The sequence below is a fragment of the Channa argus genome, chromosome 8 (genome assembly GCF_033026475.1).
Source record: "Channa argus isolate prfri chromosome 8, Channa argus male v1.0, whole genome shotgun sequence".
In the NCBI taxonomy this organism is placed as follows: Eukaryota; Metazoa; Chordata; class Actinopteri; order Anabantiformes; family Channidae; genus Channa; species Channa argus.
This window is the reverse complement of record NC_090204.1, coordinates 17,995,313-18,015,686: the sequence shown is the minus strand read 5'-3', so window position 1 is coordinate 18,015,686 and position 20,374 is coordinate 17,995,313. Positions and strand designations below refer to the sequence as shown.

General features: G+C 41.4%; 2 protein-coding genes across 4 annotated transcripts in view; one reads left to right on the top strand and one right to left on the bottom strand.

Annotated features, from left to right (window-relative positions):
• Positions 1 to 8,885, top strand: part of hmcn1 (hemicentin 1) — a 68,940-nt gene extending 60,055 nt beyond the window's left edge. Inside the window, exons 86-107 of one of the 2 annotated variants that reach the window (XM_067513504.1) lie at positions 173 to 254; positions 330 to 599; positions 715 to 885; positions 992 to 1,162; positions 1,257 to 1,427; positions 1,531 to 1,701; positions 1,860 to 2,030; positions 2,438 to 2,608; positions 2,721 to 2,867; positions 3,022 to 3,159; positions 3,274 to 3,395; positions 3,536 to 3,773; positions 3,912 to 3,974; positions 4,132 to 4,251; positions 4,337 to 4,471; positions 4,582 to 4,695; positions 4,915 to 5,040; positions 5,187 to 5,315; positions 6,631 to 6,999; positions 7,147 to 7,266; positions 7,353 to 7,479; positions 7,744 to 8,885. In XM_067513504.1, coding sequence (XP_067369605.1) covers positions 173 to 254; positions 330 to 599; positions 715 to 885; positions 992 to 1,162; positions 1,257 to 1,427; positions 1,531 to 1,701; positions 1,860 to 2,030; positions 2,438 to 2,608; positions 2,721 to 2,867; positions 3,022 to 3,159; positions 3,274 to 3,395; positions 3,536 to 3,773; positions 3,912 to 3,974; positions 4,132 to 4,251; positions 4,337 to 4,471; positions 4,582 to 4,695; positions 4,915 to 5,040; positions 5,187 to 5,315; positions 6,631 to 6,999; positions 7,147 to 7,266; positions 7,353 to 7,479; positions 7,744 to 8,110 — 3,693 coding nt within the window. In that variant the 3' untranslated portion in view covers positions 8,111 to 8,885. The remainder of the gene's footprint in view (positions 1 to 172; positions 255 to 329; positions 600 to 714; positions 886 to 991; positions 1,163 to 1,256; positions 1,428 to 1,530; positions 1,702 to 1,859; positions 2,031 to 2,437; positions 2,609 to 2,720; positions 2,868 to 3,021; positions 3,160 to 3,273; positions 3,396 to 3,535; positions 3,774 to 3,911; positions 3,975 to 4,131; positions 4,252 to 4,336; positions 4,472 to 4,581; positions 4,696 to 4,914; positions 5,041 to 5,186; positions 5,316 to 6,630; positions 7,000 to 7,146; positions 7,267 to 7,352; positions 7,480 to 7,743) is intronic. The other variant, XM_067513505.1, reaches the window with a different exon arrangement.
• A 964-nt stretch (positions 8,886 to 9,849) lies between these two features.
• Positions 9,850 to 16,261, bottom strand: arpc5b (actin related protein 2/3 complex, subunit 5B). 2 transcript variants are annotated; one of them, XM_067514013.1, is made up of 7 exons: positions 15,961 to 16,261; positions 15,023 to 15,175; positions 14,238 to 14,537; positions 13,017 to 13,089; positions 12,467 to 12,643; positions 12,102 to 12,190; positions 9,850 to 11,939 (listed from the first exon to the last, which is right to left on the bottom strand). In XM_067514013.1, the coding sequence occupies exons 3-6, from the start codon at positions 14,375 to 14,377 to the stop codon at positions 12,128 to 12,130; spliced, it is 453 nt and encodes a 150-aa protein (XP_067370114.1). In that variant the 5' UTR covers positions 14,378 to 14,537; positions 15,023 to 15,175; positions 15,961 to 16,261; the 3' UTR covers positions 9,850 to 11,939; positions 12,102 to 12,127. The 2 variants fall into 2 exon arrangements, with proteins under 2 accessions (XP_067370114.1, XP_067370113.1); XM_067514012.1 differs by lacking the exon at positions 12,102 to 12,190 and having other exon boundaries at positions 15,961 to 16,253.
• Between the last annotated feature and the right edge of the window lie 4,113 nt (positions 16,262 to 20,374).

Below are 20,374 nucleotides of genomic sequence, written 5' to 3'. Positions count from 1 at the left end.
AGTGTCCTTATTTATCAAGAAACGACTTTTAATGTGGAAGTATTGTTCATAATCTAAAGCTTTCAGACCGTTTCAGACAGCTTTTAATTTACATACATTTACATTAATATATACATACAATGTATTTTTATATTGATGTTAATTAATAGTGATTTGTATAATTTTATTACAGAGCGAAGATGCGGGCAGTTACATGTGTGTGGCAACAAATGATGCTGGGGTGGACGAAAGGAGTGTCACTCTTACCTTGCAAAGTAAGTGTCTGTGTGCTTGGTCAGCATCCAATCTCCCCTTTGAAGCTCAAACATAGTACCACCCTCTTCTTTCAGGGGCACCCACCATCATCGTGGAACCAGTAGATACAGTAGTGAATGCTGGTAGCACAGTTGTACTCAACTGTCAGGCAAAGGGTGAACCCACCCCCATGATAGAGTGGTCCCATAAGGGGCGCCTGCTCTTGAGCACTGAGCGCTTTTCCACCCTGTCCAACGGTTCGCTCAGGATCAGCAGTGCTCAGAAGGAGGACACGGCCGAATACGAATGCGTGGCCAGAAACCTTCTTGGATCAGTGCTGGTCAGGGCTATGCTCACAGTACGAGGTAAGCTTGGCACTGGAGCTTTTTCAAAGTATAATGTGTGCTATAATTTAGGTTTGTGTCCATTGTATTACCACCTGTAAAAATGGTGGGATGTTTTTTGTTTGTTATGTTTTAGTTCATGGGGGCTTCTCAGAGTGGGCAGAGTGGAGCCCTTGCAGTGTGTCCTGTAGTGTTGGTACCCAGAAGAGGCTGAGACAGTGTAACAATCCTCTACCTGCCAACGGGGGGCAACACTGTGCAGGATCGGACACAGAGACGCGCAGTTGTCACGGAAAACCTTGTCCAGGTGAGAATGGCTTCAAGGATGAGAGGGAGAAGATTAAACCTGTTATTTCAAACAGTGGGGCCTTAGTATGTGCTGTACTTACACCAGTAGCTATGTCGCTCTACAGTGGATGGTAGCTGGTCAGAGTGGTCGCTTTGGGAGGAGTGTTCTCGGACCTGTGGTCAGGGCAACAGAACCAGGATTCGGACCTGCAGTAACCCTCGAACTCAGCATGGAGGCAGAACTTGTGAAGGGAAGGCGGTGGAGGCCATCATGTGCAGTGTCAGACCATGTCCAGGTGAACAGTTTGTGCCTGACTGTTATGTGTCATTTCCAGTTGTTGCTCTGTGTAGAAAGCTGGTGGCGAATCTTTTCTGTTTACACTCTGACAGTGGCAGGTAAATGGGGGTCTTGGCTACCATGGAGCCCATGCAGTGAGACCTGCGGTAAGGGAACGCAGTCCAGAGTCCGCCTTTGCAACGACCCTCCTCCGGCATTTGATGGTCCACAGTGTGAGGGCACAGACACACAAACACAAGTGTGCAAAGACAGGTCTTGTCCTGGTAAGGGCTCAAGGACTACTAAGGTTAAAAAAACTGAATAAAAACTGAATAAAAAAGGAATAATTTTTGGATCCTCCTGACCATCTTTTCGTTTGCCCTTCAGTGGATGGAAAATGGTCATCATGGGTGAGCTGGGGAGCTTGCAGTGTTTCATGTGGGGGTGGGACCAGACAGAGGACGCGTCTCTGTGCCAGCCCTGCCCCTCAGAATGGTGGTAGGCAGTGTGAGGGCAACGACGTCCACATTGACTTCTGTAACAGCGAACCGTGCCCCAGTGAGTCATTTCAACCTTTCCCTGCCCTTACTGGATGGATTTTATAAAGTTCGATAAAGATAAAGATAAAGCTTAATAAGAAAGTTACATTTCCTTATCAATATCTGTATATCATATTTGGTTTCTTATTCTCTTGGATCTTTTCTGCTTTTTGTTAGTCAGTGGTAACTGGGGTCCATGGAGTAGCTGGGGCAGCTGCAGCAAGACATGTAATGGAGGTCAGATGAGACGCTACAGGACGTGTGACAACCCCAGACCTGCCAATGGTGGGAGAGCATGTGCAGGTGCAGATACACAGATACAGAGATGCAGCACAGCCAACTGCCCTGGTGAGTCCACATGTTTGAGAAGTAGGGTCAAGGTTCAATTAGGCTAGAAAGGTTCCCTGATGTACAAAAAATAACGAGAAATTCTGTAAAAGTCTGTGAATGCGATTGATAAATAGAACAAATGTGTTTATTGATTTCAAAGAAAACTCATCAAGTGCTTAGACTGCGAAAAATTACATATATATAAAAGATAAAATAAAAATAGATGAAAACAGAGATAATACACCACGTAGAAAGAATGATGGCTTTAGGTTATTTTTCAAGTACACAAAAAAACCTTAGTGTTTCGACATTTCATTATCTCAAGCTTTTCCAAAAACACAGATTATGAGGCAATTTGCAATTTTCTGTGTTTGTGCATTGACGTATATACTACTGACTTGCACGGCCTCTGTATATCATTGCAGTTAATGGTAATTGGGGTTCATGGCAGCCATGGGGAGAGTGCTCTGCTTCCTGTGGTGGTGGAGAGCGGACGCGTGTCCGACTCTGTAACACTCCATCTCCTAGTAACGGTGGTCGACCCTGTCCAGGGGACTCCTCTCAGCTGTCCAGGTGTAACTCTCAGGCCTGCCCAGGTAAGTAGGACTCTGAGTGAATGCGTGGTTCTGTATACTATTGCAGTACTATTGAACAATGTATGGAAGGACTATACTACTACTATTGAATGATGTTATTTCTCTTTGTCAGGTGGGCCCCAGAAAGCACGAGGTAGCATTATAGGGAACATCAATGATATTGAATTTGGCATCGCCATCCTCAACGCGACTATTACAGATAACAAATCTGGTGGTAGAATCATCAAGGCCACCATTTCAACCATACCCAGGACGTTGGGTCAGTTTCCGAATATTTTATAATTTTTTACCTACTGTTAATTATGATTTGATGTAAAACATGCGTCTATAGAAATATTGCATCTATGTTCTTTTAAAAGTTTTTCCATCTCATTATAAATAAAATGCCTTCTTCGCCTGCCTATTTATTCAAGGTCCTGCAATGAGGAAGCTCGTGTCCATCCTGAACCCTGTGTACTGGACCACTGCACAGGAAGTAGGAGAGGCTGTCAATGGCTACACATTAACAGGTGGTGTTTTCAGGCGAGAGACACAGGTGGAGTTCGCCACAGGTAAGAAACAACAGGCCCTAGAAATACTGAGAATGAACCAAATGTGCTGCTTGTTGCTGACTGACGTTTAATAGCCTGAAACCTGACGAGTGTTATGTGACTGAACGTTACTAGGGGAAATCCTGAGGATGACCCACATTGCCAGGGGCCTAGACTCAGATGGAGCATTGTTACTGGACATCGTAGTGAATGGACACATCCCACAGTTGCCATCGCATGCTGACATCAGCATCAAGGTACAGAAATGAACACACACAATTGAACTTTGTGGACTGTGGAAAAACAGAGTTTAATTTCAGCTGCTACCACAGGCGTTCATAATACTTTGGCTAAGATATGCACAGGTCACTCAAGACTTGTACTTTGTCTGACTCAGGACTACACAGAGGACTACATCCAGACAGGCCCGGGCCAGCTGTATGCTCTGTCCACCCGCATGTTCAGCATCGACAGAGAGAGTGTGCCTTATTCCTGGAACCACACTATCTCCTACGACCTGTCCAAGGGCAAGATGCCCTACCTGGTGGAGATGCTACATGCCACAGCGATCAGCGCTCACTACAACCCCCTGGAGGAGGTGTTGGAGTATAGCATTCAAGCTAGTATCACCAAGGGTAAGGATGCTGTAATAGAGAAGCAATATTTAACCTTGAATAGGAGATGGGATAAATCAAACTTATATAATAAAATCTCTATGGATTAGATTCTGGTTGGTCGCTCAATGTATTTTAACGCTGAAATGTCAATACCAGGTGATCGCAGTAACCAGTGTCCTCAAGGATTCACTTTGGTGTCTTCTGGCCCCTACTGTGCAGGTAAGGTTTAATACAGCATATTTTATTTCCCCTAGGAGAGAATCACATAATGAAATATTCACTGTTTGGTTAGTTACTAGCTGCACACTAGCTGCTTTGTAATTATGGTACAGTTCATGTCAGTTTATCTATTTATTTTATCATTTGCGTGCTGCAGATGAGAACGAGTGTGAGTTTGGCAACCCCTGTTCTCATGCCTGTCACAACGCCATCGGCACCTACTATTGTTCTTGTCCCCGAGGCCTAACGATCTCAGCGGATGGCAGGACTTGTCAAGGTATAAAACAAACACACATACTGTATGTTGTACCCAGATGTAAGACACAAGTCAGATTAAACCTGTGCCCCCCCCATTCTCTTAGACATTGATGAGTGTTCACTTGGTGGGAACGTGTGCTATGACGGACAGGACTGTGAGAACACCATTGGCTCCTACCGATGTGTCATGCGATGTGGCCGTGGCTTCAGGAGAACACCCGATGGTTTCAGCTGCACAGGTAGAACAAAAAGCTTTATTGATCAACTTGTCATTTTTTTTTTGTGGTCTTTTTAAAATTATTCGTCAAGTTTCTCAAAACTCATGTGCAAAGTTTTCTCTGGTGCTCAGATGTGAACGAGTGCCAGGAGTCCAATCCATGCAACCAACACTGTCTTAACACAATTGGTAGTTATCGCTGTGCCTGCGAACCAGGATTTCAACTCAAGAACCGACGCTGTATAGGTGAGACTCTTAAATGCAGAAGGCCCAGATAAAAAGGACAAAGCCGGTGGTTTCCTATATTTTGTTATTTCTAAAACAGCCAACACAAGCACTAAAAACTAATGATGAATTGTTTTTACGCCAAGTAACATCTCTGAATCCCAAATATTTTTATCTGGAAATAAGAAAATGTATTTCGATTCTTTTCTTAAACACTTTATCCATTTTTTTTCACCCCAGATATAAATGAGTGCAGACAGAGGGTTTGTCGTTCAGATCAGCAGTGTAAAAACACACGAGGTGGTTACACCTGTATTGACCTGTGCCCAAGTGGTATGACCAAAGGTGCCAACGGAACATGTGTCGGTGAGTATCTAGCCAGAGTAAACTTCAGCAAGAGAGCTGAAGACCAACAATAAACAGTATAATCTGAGAGATTGGCTGAAGCTGGATTTATGTTCAACCCATTATATTAAGAGTTTGTGTTGCATCATGCGCTTTGTGATCTGCAGACATCAATGAGTGCAGAGACGGCACTCATCAGTGCAGATACAACCAGATCTGTGAGAATACCAGGGGCAGCTACCATTGTGCTTGTCCACGTGGCTACAGATCTCAGGGTGTTGGACGCCCTTGTGTTGGTACGTACATCTTAGTGGGCATGAGCAAAACAGAAATGAACAACAAATGCAATGATTTAACACGTGATCATTGTTTGCATTGATGACACGTGAAACCTTTGTGCTTTGTCTAATTTTGCTTATGTAAGGCAATGTGACCTCTACTGACCTGCACTTCCCATGAGCTTTCTTGCCTCTGCCAGCGTACTTCTGCCTTTTTTTTGGACTCGCTCCTGCTAAAACTGTAACTTTGCTGTAATCTGCTGTTTAGGTCAGACATGCGGTCTAGCACTTGCTTGCTAAGCTCTTCTAAAATGCTTCAATGGAAACTGCTCACTAACACCTAATATTAAACGGAGCGATCCCGTGCATGTTGTTAGAATTTGCAAAGGATGATTCTGTGTCACTGTGTCCACCCTGTCAGATAAGAGTAAAAGAAAGGGTAAGAAAGGACAACAGGAGAAATGCATAAACGGTTCCTCCACATAAAAAGACCAGCACCATCGACTCACCGCTCTGTCTGTCACTCTGTTCCATTTGTCTCCTTTATGTTTCCTCTGGCTATTTCCTCACCCTGCTTTTTAATGGCACATATTCCCTGTTCCCATCAACCTGGGACACAAATCTTGGTCTCTTATACCCTATGCAGTAAATGTCTCTGACATGACTTAGATTTTGTACCTGGTATTAAATAAATTTCCTTTTGTGTTGTTATTTCTTGAACTGGAGTTAACGTGATCTGAAAACATTTTTCTTTTGTTTGGTCCGAGATGTGATCTAAAGTCTCTCATTTAAATTAGAAGTATAGGTTTGTTGGAGCCAGTTATATTCAGTAGAATGTATAATTTTGTATAACATGTTCAGCCAATCAATCTCTTGATTGGCTGAACATGTTAACAAGCGTCTGTCAAGTTGATTTAGTCTTTCTTGTTTTTTCTTAGCTCTTGTTTTCTTAGCCTAGACGGCATGTAATTTTTTGGACCGTGATTATGTTCCGTTGCTTTTTCAGTAAAGTTTCAGTAAATGGTTGAGGTGGAGAACACAGACTAAAAGTTTTTATTGAAGCACGGCTCAGCTGCATGCTTGGACTCTATGTTTAAGTGGGCATACACAAATAGACGGAACCACAGTAACAAGGTTTATAGTCTCAATACATTTCTGTGTTAGAGACATGAAATGTATTGTTATACAGTGGGGTAATTAACATATCCCCTTCTCCCCCCTCATCCTCATCTTATTTATTCTTTTCATTTATTTTCTGTGAATCCTTGTTCCCTCCAACCTTCTTCTTCACACCACTTTCTCTGGTGCTGGTCTTTCTTTGTGTTGAGGGCAGACATAAATGAGTGTGAGCGGCTTCCACACCCCTGTGCCCACCAGTGCATCAACACTCCTGGCAGCTTCAAGTGCACCTGCCCACCGGGGCGCTACCTGCTGGGGGATGGCAAATCCTGTGCTGGCCTGGAGCGTCTGCCCAGCTATGAGAGTTACTCATATGGCTACCGCACGTCTCAGTCGTCTCCTGGACACAGTTCCTACCAACAACTGTACCACAACTTGGCCTCTCAGAGCTACCACTCATACACAGCCAGCTCAAGGGGGCACCACAGGAGCCGTAAACGCAGAGAGATCAACATACTTTCTTTACAGCGGGGCTTCCTCGCTTGTCCGCAGGGGTTTAAGCCCTCGGGCGGCTGGTGTTTAGGTAATTATGAAAGTCAGGGAAGGTTGAGATGAGGCAAGGGGACAAATGTTCAGAGACAAACAGATTTTGTGCTTCAGTGTTGGTCCAGTTGTGATAAATATTTCAGTACTTCTGTTATTATTGTGTGTTTGTGTGTGACACCAACAGACATAAATGAGTGTGAGGTGAGGGATGTCTGTCAGCATGAGTGCATGAACACACCAGGGAGCCACAGGTGTCTCTGTCCTGCTGGTTACCGCCTCATGACCAATGGCAAGACGTGTCATGGTAAGAACCAACATCTGCTTTCATCGTCGTGGTATTTAGTGACTTCTTGAAGATATGGTGTCACCTGCTGTTTGCTGTATGTCCAGATATAGATGAGTGTCTGGAGCAGAATGTCCAGTGTGGAGCAAACCAGATGTGCTTTAACATGAGAGGAAGTTACCAATGTATTGATACTCCCTGTCCACCAAACTACCAGAGGGATCCAGCCACAGGGTAAAGCTCTACCGAAAATACATTGATTATGACCAGAAAAAACAGGAACACAAACCAAAATATTAGATAGTTTTTAAGTGTCAGGGACAATGTAGGGGAAATGTCTTTGTTTTAAGTGACCATGTCAGTTCAGGCCATGACTGTGTTTCATCACTTAACCACAGCACAATCACAAAAGCACAGTGGTTAAAGTAAACCTGGTGTAAAGCTAATTATTTTTCTGCTTTTGCACAACATATGTAGATAAAATTCACTTTCTTGTAGGTTCTGCTTGAAGAACTGTCCACCGAACGATCTGGAGTGTGCGCTGAGCCCATATGCCCTGGAGTACAAGCTGCTGTCTCTTCCGATCGGCATTGCGGCCAATCAGGACCTCATCAGGCTGGTGGCCTACACAGAGGACGGAGTGATGCACCCCAGGACCACCTTCTTAGTGGTGGATGAGGACGTGTCGTTACCTTTCGCCCTGAGAGGCGAGAACCTGAAGGGAGTGTTGTTCACCACTCGGGCGCTGCGAGAGCCCCGCACATACCGCATGAAGGTCCGAGCTCTCTCTTACAGCGAAGACGGAGGCATCGAGTACCAGACGACCTTCATCGTGTATATCGCCGTCTCTGCCTACCCCTACTGAGAGCACTTTAAATGACGTGAGGAAACGGTGCAGTGGTCAAGCTGTGGAAAAGTAGCCACATGAGTAAAGAGACTGAAAAAAAGACTGAACGTGAGCGCGGGAGAGAAGCTTGTGTATAATAGGCCCGAAGACAAAAGAAGGTCGTAATAAAGTCAGTATAAAACAAACAAGCCGTTTGATGTTTACAGGGGGCTTAGATCAAACAGTTTTTTCAATGTCTATTATTCCAGGAGACCTCACTTCGGTTTGTCAGGACTGATGTTTGGGGTTTTTCACTGCCACTTCAGATTTATTTATGAGCCAGAGCATCCACCACCGCTGGCTCACAAAGTAGATGTAAACCCTATTCAAGAAATCCTAGCTAGTCTCTTATTTACAACTACCTATTATTAACTTATTGGGGAAGTGCTTGAAGACGAAAACAAGCACTTTCCACTGTTGTTTAATCTTTGTATAATCCGTCATCAAAATGGAGGTGTGGCTGTTTAAATATGGTGCTTACTTTGGCAATTAAAAAAAAAAACTTTACTGTCACATATTTTACATCCTCAGGTAATGGCCCACCATATACACCATCATCAGACAGTTCATCAGGTAGAAACTCTATGAATAGTACACTGAATAAATCATCAGTGTCCCTTAATGCACAAACGAGCAGTTGATATTAAGGTGTATTTTATTTTTATTAATTGTATATGTGTTTTTTTTTACTCAATGTATTGCAATGCTGTACTGTCTTCATTTTGTAATAAAAATGCAATAAATATACACTGAAATTTAGAATTTTATATTTCTGCAGTAACGCAGCCTTAATCCTTGTTAAGCATAATTGCATACGGGCCTGGATTTCTAGAAACGTATTTATAGTTGTATTATTTATGCACAAAGTCCGAAATCCGTGAAGAGAAGGGAATATTTACATTTTCTTTTTTTTTTTTAAATGCCATTTTATTCAGTGTTGCAGTTTTTGCTCCAAAATATCGATTTGTAATTTTAAAGTTATTTTTATGAATTGGTAGAGTGGTCCATCTGTGTGTCCCCTGGACAGACAATGAAGTTGTCCACAATTGAAAACCCCAGCAACCGAGTCTACCATGCCGGCGGCACCGACTGCCAGTCAAAGCTTGATACATTTGCAGACGGTTTGATCAGGAAGGGCAGACAATTTGCTGTCGCCACCCCTAACGGTGTGAGCCTCAAGAGACGAAAGAGTTTCATGCATTAAAATTTTAATTTAAATTAATTTTTTTTAAAAATATATTTATATATCAACGTCTTAGATATTGGCTTAAATTGAAAGGTAGAATAAAAATTCTGGACCAAGAAGGATATTTTGCTGCTGGTAAACGAAATACATCAGCAACATCTCAATTTCGTACCAATTAAATCAAACAATTAAAATGAAAAGTCATTGCAAACCAACCTATTTTACACCTCCGATAAATGCAAAGAAGGAAAATGAGGGTAAATTCCCAGGAATTAAATGCAAATACATAAAGATTACATTATTCAGAACAATACATTTTGCTTTAGATAAAAATATTGTGACCAAATGGCTCATTAAAGTGTGGACACCAGTGTGCGTCCTCACTTATATGTCTGGAGTCAAAAAAATACTTGGCTTTTAGTTGAAAACTTTAGACGTAATATTGAAGGATATGTAATCTTTGACTAAGTATTTTTAAAATGAGCACACGCCCTGACGTATATTTACCATGTTAAGAAGACAAAACACAAGGTAAGATCAGCATTCATACTTTTTAATTTTGTCCCATAAACAAACAAAAGGGAATATTCAAGTAAGGCAGTTTGATCATCAGTTTGGTGTCCCCTCATCTTCCTCCCCTTGGCTAGAAGAGCATCTCTGACTGGCGATACATGAAGGTGAGGAAAATCCGACTATCCTCCGTCTTGTCGTCATATAAAACCAGTTGTTAATGCATTAGAAAAGTATCTAATGTTTGGATGCATCATCACTGATGACAGTATTCAAACATGACCACAACCCATGTCTTGAATATTAACGAACTCGTGTGTAAAAACACAAAGCATTTGTTTTTAAGAAAACATCCATTAGTGAAAATCCATGAGCAGGAAATAAAACACACAGCTGAATTCCTCTTATACTTGTGTTAACACGAGGAGCAAAGCTGCACCGTAACACACTTTGCTTTTATGTTCCTTTACAATGTGTATAGTTACAACTCCACTACTTTTACAAAGTAAAACTAAATGTTTAGTTACTACATTATTCCATCGAAAACAAAACATAGCATTTGGCAACAGACACAATCTACCTTATAAGGCAGATACAATTTCCAGATTTCCAGTTTTCCTCCAAGTTATATAAAATGTATGGGAATTAAAAGACATGAGACAGTACTAAAATTATTTTTTTTCACTGCGACAACACTGTGTAGAGAGGATTTGTTAAAAATAAAAATCCTACAGCATGAGCTTTAACGGATTCAATACAAAAAAACCCAACTTGTTTCTCCCTAGAAGAGAGAAAACAAACATGTACAAAAGACAGCTATGAAATGCTTGAGGAAACACTCCAAATCTCAAACATAAAATAATAATGGCAGCTACAGATTGTTTGAACCAATTGAAAATACATATACATTTACAACGATGCAATAACAATTGTTTGATAGTCTCTCCTGTAAATTTCAATTTCAAAACATCTAAGCATTGCATTAAATTTTGATTACAGTTGGAATTTGGCCTTGAGGCAAAAAGAAAAAACATTATAAATCAAGAATAACGTGTAATTCTGAAACATGCAGAGGCTGCATGTGAAGTCGATGCGAGGTCGATTAATAAGGCTGGAGAAAGGATGGATGACACCAACCCTCCCCTCCCCGCCCCCCTTTTCTCTGCCCTGCCCTTACTGACAGCCCCCTTGAGCAAATCGGCCACCCTCTCTGTTGCTGTGCTTTTTAGGAGACTCCCGAGGCTTTTACCGAGAATCAGGCTTTTTATTCCATCAGGAAGTCTCTACTGCAGGGAGAACACGGGGAAATGATGGAAAGGAGACACTAATGATTAGAGTTTTCCTGAGAGAAACAAACCTGAAGACCTCTGAGTGTTTGTCTGGAAGTCAAAAGTGAACATCATATGTGATTGAACACATATTTAATAATTCCTATGGATGTGTAGACACTTTGAATCAGCAGTTCCCAACCTTTTTGGCTCCTGATTAAAAAAATAAAATAAAAAAACAAAACAAAACAAAAACTAAGTCTACTTGCAGCACTTTGTGCTTGTCTGCAGATTTAACCCAAGAGCTCCTGCTTGCGTTCTCCCACTTAGGTGTTTTTAGAGGCTTTACGAGTCAAGAATTATCTAGTATTTACAAGGGAAAGAGCAGAGAGAACAGGAAAGGTTTCAAAATATTCATTCCTTTCTTGTTAATTATGTGACCATTAGGCTGGGAACCACTGGTGTGAACAATAATTTTGTAAAAAAAAAATAAACAGACGGACAATGGGGTAAACAGATCAGCAAAACAGTGTGAACAAATGCAGTGTGAAGTTTGCTGTAGCACCCTGTCGGAAATACAATTAGGCTGCACAGGGGGAAAAAAGCTATTTTTACCTAATGTGACCCAGATATTATTTATTGTAGAGCCTCAAACAGGATCACATCAAGTTAAAATTATTTTCTCTTTTAGCCCGTATGCCATTTGTTAGATTACATGAACAGTACATTACAGTCCCCACCGCCCTCCCCCTTCCCCCCGATCTGCTCCTCTACTCCTCTTTCAGACCGTCTTCCTTGCTGTCAGTACCCTGACGATGCTTCCCACTCCTCCAGCTGCCAGAGCCTGAGACAAACAGAAGAAAACCATGTTGAAGCTGGTTTTTATTAAAATAAAAGAAATGTAATACATTTTACATCCATTTTTAATATATTATGGACAAAGATGCACTTTGTCTTTATACGTTAGGCTTAGATAATACTGCAGGTGATGCTCAACAACAATTACCTTGTGTACCAACTCCTTCCCAGAAGCTAAGCCATTTTATTTACAGTATATAACACAGCATAAATGCACCCATCTGACTGGTATTCGATCTAATAAGAAGCAAACCAGTGACAAGTCCACATTAAATATGTTTTTTTTTCATTGATCATCAGAAATTACTGTGTGTGGTTAAATTAACCATGGTGCAAATTCCATAATCTCATCAAATAAATAGTTCAACACAGGTTTTAAATTTGGGAGAAAGAGCACTGCTGTTGGAGAAGATACTCATATGGACTTCAAATAAAAAATGCGTAGCCTTCCAGTCTCAGACATCCCTTTACTTCAAATAACACGATCACATCAGATGAAGAGTAAATATTCACCTTTTCATGCCACTGCAGTAGAACCGCACTGCTGTTTTCTGACGGGCTCTCGAAGCCTTTGTAGATATATTTCATCAGCAGGTCCACATCGTTCTTGTCAAGGGACTGCACCCCCTTCTCAATGTCACTGCTCTTAAAGGCACTGAGCACCTTCAGCACCAAACCTTCTGCACGGTCCTAATGGAAATAGGGAAGTCCAGAGACCACATGAAGAGCAGTGCTACTACACAGCAGTTAATCACAAGACTGATTCAGTAACTTCAGCACTGCTGCACGTGCGCACGCGCACACACACACCACTGTTTTTCAGGAATTAGACTGTTAGGGGGAAAAAAAGAACAGGGGAACTCAGTCAACAAGAATAGTTAATAGCCCAAACTGCCTCAATATTTTAGCTGCACTTCTAAATGATGCATTGATTTATTTAAATTAGCAGGTGGTTTAAGGTAGGAAAATAAGATGAATTAACAGTCATTTATAAATTCATCCATAATGCATCCAACAAAATGATGAAAAATGCTATATTAGTCTGAATTTAAAGAAAACCCACCTTGACATTCTGGTTCTTGGTATTGATTGGTGGGTTCTTTAGAACTGCATGTAAAGCTTCCATGAGATTTCCTGTGCAGGAGTCAGGGTTAAGGATGCAGAACAGAACAACAGGGGACCACCCACATACATCTTTCATCAGGTGGTGGTTTATTGTACAGTGTGTTGTGTGGTACAGTATGTACCGTTTGGTTTGTCTGCAATGCAGATGTAGAATTTCTCATTTTTGCTACAATCAAATGTGCTATATTAAATATAAACGGCCAGTACTTGCGGAATAGTCCTTTTTCTGAAAAAATAAAAATAAAAACATAAAATTAATAAGTGATCAGAAGAAGCTAATAAAAAATTTGGTGCTGGAATGGGAATAATCGAAGTTTTCACAGTACAATTACACTGTTTTGCAAGTACTTTTGAATTTGCTCTCAATGTATCTAATTACATGTTACTTTTATATTATCTAAATGCATTTTTGGACAGTACAATGGCACTTGCATTAAAAGTGAACGTGTTTCTGCACAGTGCGAACTAAGGGAGACTCAACGAATTTACTTTGCTTACGTTTCCTTTTTGAACGCAAAAAAAAGAGACAGCAAGATCAGCGTGCATCATTACAGAAAGACATGATTTAGTTTCTACACCCCTAAAAGTGCATAATCCATTTCCAATTGTTTAGTATTTGTGTCTGAATACAGTAATGAGTATTGTGATACATTGTTGTACACACTGTACACGTGGGCATTTTTCTTTGTACTGTTGTTGAGAAACAAATGTGAACCCATCCACCCTTTTTCCTGCACTGGGAGGTGGGAGGTAACAGCCTTATTCAACGAGGAAGTGCAGCACTTTCATACCTTATAAGGCCTAGAACACTAAAACCAGGACTATGTGACTCCACCGACTTTACACCAACACCAAGATTAGCTAATGGATGCTCACATGCAGAAACACGGACATTGCTGAACTTGTAGTTACACAAATGTCTACTAGTTGCAGTAATAGACTAGGAGCAGGTATCCCTGGAATGTGACTGCCAGGCAGGTCCGGACAGGGCCTGACCTACTTGCAAAATGTTCAATCAAACATGCTGCACTAGCGAACGCATGTAGAAGAAAAATGCTCACAGCTCTCAGCCTTGAAAACCAACTAGTAAACTGTGGCTGCTTACTGCAGTACAACGCTTATGCTAACGGCCAGGCTAAGCTAAGCGCGTATAGGATATTGTCTGATGAGGGAGTCCACCTCTGCCTCGTCGGGACCCAGCTGGTTTTCTCCTCCGTCCTCTTCATCCACAAATTTGTTCTCGTCGTATTCGTCCACGTCCACTCGCCTGAACCGGGCGGACAAGGTGGTCTTCGACATGTCGGCAACGGTTTGGAGGGCTGCTTCTAAGCAGAAAGGGACAAATCCAGCCTGTTTGTGCCTTACAGAGATTTTTTTTGACACGGCTGTGACAGCGCAGGCAGGCGGCTTCCTCACTTCCTCTCTGTCGTTTGGCCTTCGGTGGACACGCTACCGCCGCCTGATGGTCAAATATGGAAAGTACACGTTGGTCGGTGTATTGTTTTGGTCGCCAGGGGGCGACCAAACCTAAGAAATGTGAACACTGCACACTGACTAATTTATTCATTAGAGAATACATTCTTTCAAATTAAGTGACATCCAATAACCGCATCAGATATGAACACTTTCCAACATTTCAATGTTTAGTTGTATTTTCTTTCTGGAAAACTCTCTCCTCTCCTAATGGTCAAATAGTTGTTACAGAGCTCTGTCTATACTGTCAGGGTAGTCTATTGTGAAAATATATATACGGCTTATGTTTAATCTACATATACAATATATATAAATTATATACAAATACATATTCATATTTAATAAAAAGCAATTATTAATTAATATTTTTTCCACTTGAGTCTTTATTGAAACCATAATCAAGTCACAAGTTTTGTAGTACTGTGACTTAGTCACCCTTCAATACATGTAATTAAAATCAGAGCTTCTCACCTGCTTGTTCCCCACCAAGTCACTACAGATATAGCAGTTCAGCAGGTTCTCATACAGCACTGAGGTCTTTAGGAAAATGTCTTGCGCATATTTCCAGGCGCAGCTGAGTCTCCGGACAAAGGTCAGTGCAGATGAGATGGCAGCCTCGGTTTCCTGGTGGGACAGAAGAAGGTGGATGGTTATGAGTGTGGTCAATCCAAGATTCCTGGCTCAGGTTTATGGATCATGATAATATAAGCACCACAGTCCAGTCTCCAGTTCCTGATTAAGCCTTTCTCTTTACCTATTTTCCTAAGGGTGAAATCCTGAGGAAATGTTTACTTCACTAAACAAAAGCTTACAGAACTTGGCGTGGATGCATGTTTAACCATTACTTCAGGGGTCTCCTTAGCTGAAGGCAACTTAGGGAAGAAAGTGGACCATCTTGGAGAAAGGGACCACCACAGTGATGACGACTGTTCCCTTCCGAGTCCGGAGGCATGAAACTCACATTCCTTAGCCTTCACAAACAGATTGTTCTCCAGCAATCTCTGCAGACTCTGATTTGTTGGATTTGCTCCTTGGGAATAAGATTAGAAGAGGTGGGTATCTGTTGTCATCGTTACTGTAAAAGGAATTCAGCAAAGGCGTAAGACCTCTGTGGTGACAAAGAAGAGATGCGGGTCTTGTCGAACACCCATTTAAAATCTAATTACTCTAAAAGTACAGCAGACCAGTCAGGGAACAGCTCAGAATTAGACTCCTCTGGCCTGAGAGGAGCAGCAGATCTCAAGCGTGCAGAAAGGCAGTGAATGTGCCCCTCCATTAACCTTCCAAGCTGTAGCTTAATGGTATACGTATGTCTGATATACTATATTAAAATGCATCATAAAGAGCATTTTTATTCCACTGAGTGCAACTACATACTGAATTCACTGGCATAATCATGGATCGGTTACCTTGGTGGATGTGGAACAGTACTTAAGGCCGCCTTAGCTGGCACCAACAGCATATCCAGTGAGAGCATTCATTTAATCCAATATCCAAGAACTAGTTCACGTCTAATATCAGGAAGTCAGATTTCGCAGAGCAGAGACTGGTTCCTTCCAGTATTTCAGGCAGAGGTCAGGTATCCAAGAGGCAGTTTGAAACTTGGTCAAACCAGGCAGACAACATGCAACTCAGGTCCAAAGCAGACAGGTTTGGGTTATTATGCAAATTCAAATTTTAAAGCTGATTCGGCCCCAAATTGGAGAACTTGATAACGGGTCACAAGACAATGGAGCACTGAGTGAACGGTGGCAGTGTCTTAAATAGAAGAGAGAAGCAGCGTTTACCACAGGTGAAACTGATACCAGGGGTTATCTGCTACTCAGTGGGAGGAAGTGGATCAATGGCAAAAACAGGAAACATGACAATAAACCTCCGACCCATTTGTTACTGTTATTTCCCTTTTCTTTTCCACCATTTTCGCCTTTGAAAATTGAACAAATCCCAACTAGACCTGCAAGGTAAGTACAGTTAAAAACTACATACTTGTGTACTAGGTTGTTGAGCATTTTATACGTCCTTGATTTAAAGAAAACAATGTTAAGTGGTACTTGTACTTACAGTGGAGTACCTTTTAAGGCTAGTACTTACACTTTTACTATTATTACCAATGTTTTCTACCCAACCAATGAATGTCTCACAAAACCCTCATTAGTGTGGACACTCTGGTCTGCAGTTAGACAGCCCCACATACATCGAGCTGTTCTGCTGATCGTGATCACAACACATTTTTTCCTCTGCTCACTCTTGTCCAACATAGCATTAAAACCACCACGTGGTGTTAAAGATTTTTCAGTCTCAAAAGACCTAAAAAATCTAAAGGTGGTTTCATACACAGTTTGAGGTACACTTCCCACAGACATGTTTGATCCTCTGCATAACAACCATAAAACTCAGCTCTATGACATGGGCTTTTACTCTGATAGGACCCAGATGCCGGAAACAAATGTGATGAAATCTGGGTTTTATCCACTGGAATTGATATTATGATGTAGATGAACTCGGACTGTGCGTATGTGTCTCTGTGTCTGCCTGCTGAGTCACATCATCTTCAGAGAAACTTTCATTGCTACGGGGGAAAGTATTCACTAAAAATCTGGGCTGATTCCACAGACCTATTTTCCTGCGTGGCATGGGACCAAAACGTTTCTACACATATACTTTCCATGTCGTCAGTTCCCACATTCTGCAGCTGAATCAGACAATTTAGGAGAAAATCCAAACAAAAACATCTACATGTCACGCTGCAAGACATAGTAGGTGAAAGTTCTGGTACTGTCCCACTCACATTAGCTCACAATTTATTGTTATCTCATTCCTGACCATATCAAACTAACACAGACATTTTTGGGAAGACAAGACTGGAGGACACACCTGTGTTGTATTTTTATTAGATGTGGAATTTTTAATTTCCCTCTCAAGTCTACTGATTCTTTACTTCAGGAAGACAAACGATAACACCAGTCAATATATTTCCCACTGGGGAACTCCTGTCCTGGCACACATGAGCACATGTTAGTCTTTCTAGGGCTGTGACCTGACCTTACCTGACCTTTGTGTCCTCAGGATGAGCAGAAATTTGTCCAAACACACATATGCAATCACACCACTGAAATGTTTCACGGGACATGACATGACACACGGGGGAGAAGGTTTTTGCAGAAAGGCCAAGAGAGAGTTGCTCACTGATCTGAATGAGTGTGAGGCTGAATAATGCATCAACAGTAATACTCACTGCCGTAATCCCCCCACGCTATTTAGGAGCTTTATAAATAATCTCAAAATACACATTTTTGCTTATTCTCTTCCTTCCTGCCATTGGCCTTTAAACAAGTATACACATTTATGTTTCCATCACTTCACAGCACATTATTTCCTAAAGACTTACTGTAACCCCGACCTTAATCACTACATGCTCTACCCTAAACCTTATCCTTACCTTAACCTTAAACCAAGTCTTCATCCTTAAGTCTAATGATTTCCATTATGTGGACTTGTTTTTTTTGTACCCATAATGTCACTAATCAAATTCATGTCACAACAGCGTGAGTAATACCATAAGGCTACCTAACACAACGTTGCGTGCACTGGTCATGAGTGTCTCCATCGCGGGCTTTGTGAAGTGCCCCAACCCGTCTGTGTTATGTCAGTGACTCAGCACATCGAAATGCAAGGGTACAAGCACATACCTGACCTTCACGTGAATGTGCAATTTAACAAGCCCTGTATAATTTCAATAGGGACAGTGCTACTTTATTCACACAGACAGTCTGCAGAAGAGATGGAACCATCTCCTGCAGGTTTCAGTGTCGGAGCTAATGTGCAGGGCGTTGAGCCAGGTGTTTCCGTGCCAGGGAAAAAAGACCAAAACCAAAGCAAACTATCCTAAGCACATAATTAGTACTCTCTCATGAGAGGAATATTGCTTGTGGATGACGATTTAATTGGGGAATGTAATGATTTAGCGGGTGTGGTGTTGGAGCAGGTCTTCAGGGAGGGAGAGACTGTGGGTGGCTTCCAGCATTCTGGAAGTGAAAGTGGTTCTGTTTTCTAATAACCAGGCCCACTGACCTTACTGCTCAGCTACCAGAAGAAATTTGTGAAAGTGCCATGTGTTTTAAGAAACAATTTTTCCTGATTTATAAAATCAACAGAAAATGCACAGAACAGCCATAACATTAGGTTCAATCCAACACAGCTCCGCCATGAATTCTACTTTTACAAAGTTAGAATTTCTCAGTGTCATGGTGTGTGATGAAGCCATAGTGGAGTGCTTTATAAGAAGAGAAGGTTCTACTGTTTTGGCCCCCTCATTCATTTTAAACGGGGGTCCAAAACTAGCATGAAACGTGTAAACTAGATTGTGAGCACAATAACAATAATAACATATTTTTAATGATTTTCGTGAACCAGGCTTTAACTGCTACATATATTTCACACATTTTATTTTTCATTGTAATTCCTGCGCGCCTCACATTTAATCAAGAGTGTGTTGTAATTAAAAGCTTGGGAGGCTCACAGTCAAAACATCAATATAAATCAAAGTGGCAGATACAGAGATAAGCTCGGCTACTCTGCATCCTGAAGATCTATGTGTTTGCCTGGTGTTTGGCTGGCAACATCTTTTATCAGACATTAGAAAGCCCACAGCAAAGTCACAGAGGGCTGAGTAGCAGAAGCTTCAGCACCAGTAAAGTGAACTTTAAGTATAAACCAATGATCCAGACATGACTGCAGAGCTGACATAGATGGATCAAATAGGGCACATTTTATTGTAATTTTATTTCAGTAACAAATTTTTATTTTGAAAAAATACACTGTGGACAGTAAAAGTTTAAAATAGCAGCAAAGGTGGGGTTGACATCTGACAGATGTTTTAAAAGGTTCAAGTGCCCTGCGCATGTTCTGTGGTTGCCTTGAGGACAAGCAGGAGGTCAGTGTTACAGTTTTGTGGTGAAATATATAATGTTGCATGCATATAGAAAAATAACACGCCAAAGCAAATGCACAAAGGAAGGAAAAGTGGTGCTTAAATGAAACTAAACTAGGATGAAACTAACAAAACAAGTACATGACCAACTCGCTGAGTAACTGGCCCCTGGAGTATGAGCTGTCTGATATATTGGCTTGACCTCATGTCACCACATTATTCAACTGCGGGCTAGTGATGCAGAGTCTCCCCCACAGACAGTTACGGTAGGTAAGATCAAATAGGTGACTGTGATTATTAATGTTGTGGTCAGTGAATCTGTGCTGGAGTCTCAGGATTGTTGCATGAGGTAATAAAAAATAATTTGTAAAGTTTGCAGTCTTGGGATTGTTATGTCTGGTTGGGTTTCCTTCTTCTACATCCTGATCTTGTCTGGTTGTTTTTTAGCTATTTATTCAGGGTTTGTAGATTTTTCTTTATGATCTTTGTAGATTTAGAAATAAACAAAATACCTGGGCTTTTCTATCTTATGACTATGCAGGCCTGCCCATGCCACTGGCCAAAATGCTCGGAATAGATAATGTTACGGAGAAGTGAGTGATCTTTTTAGTGATGCTAAAATGCTTTTAGTGATGTTATCTCATACTTGAAAATGAAATGCATAATGTGAAGTTATATGATGATGTGTCAGTCAGACAGTAAGGAGCCAGAAATCTCCCTGCTAAATTCTGTTTTGAGTTACTGTATACACATGACCCACATTTCAAGTGATTAAAAAGTATGTCTTAACTGGTTCTACTCCGATTAAAACAAAAGGAAACAGATGTTTACACTTTCTTAAGATGGTATGTTACTCTGTGTCAGGATGAAGAAGTTTGTAGCCTTAAAAGAGA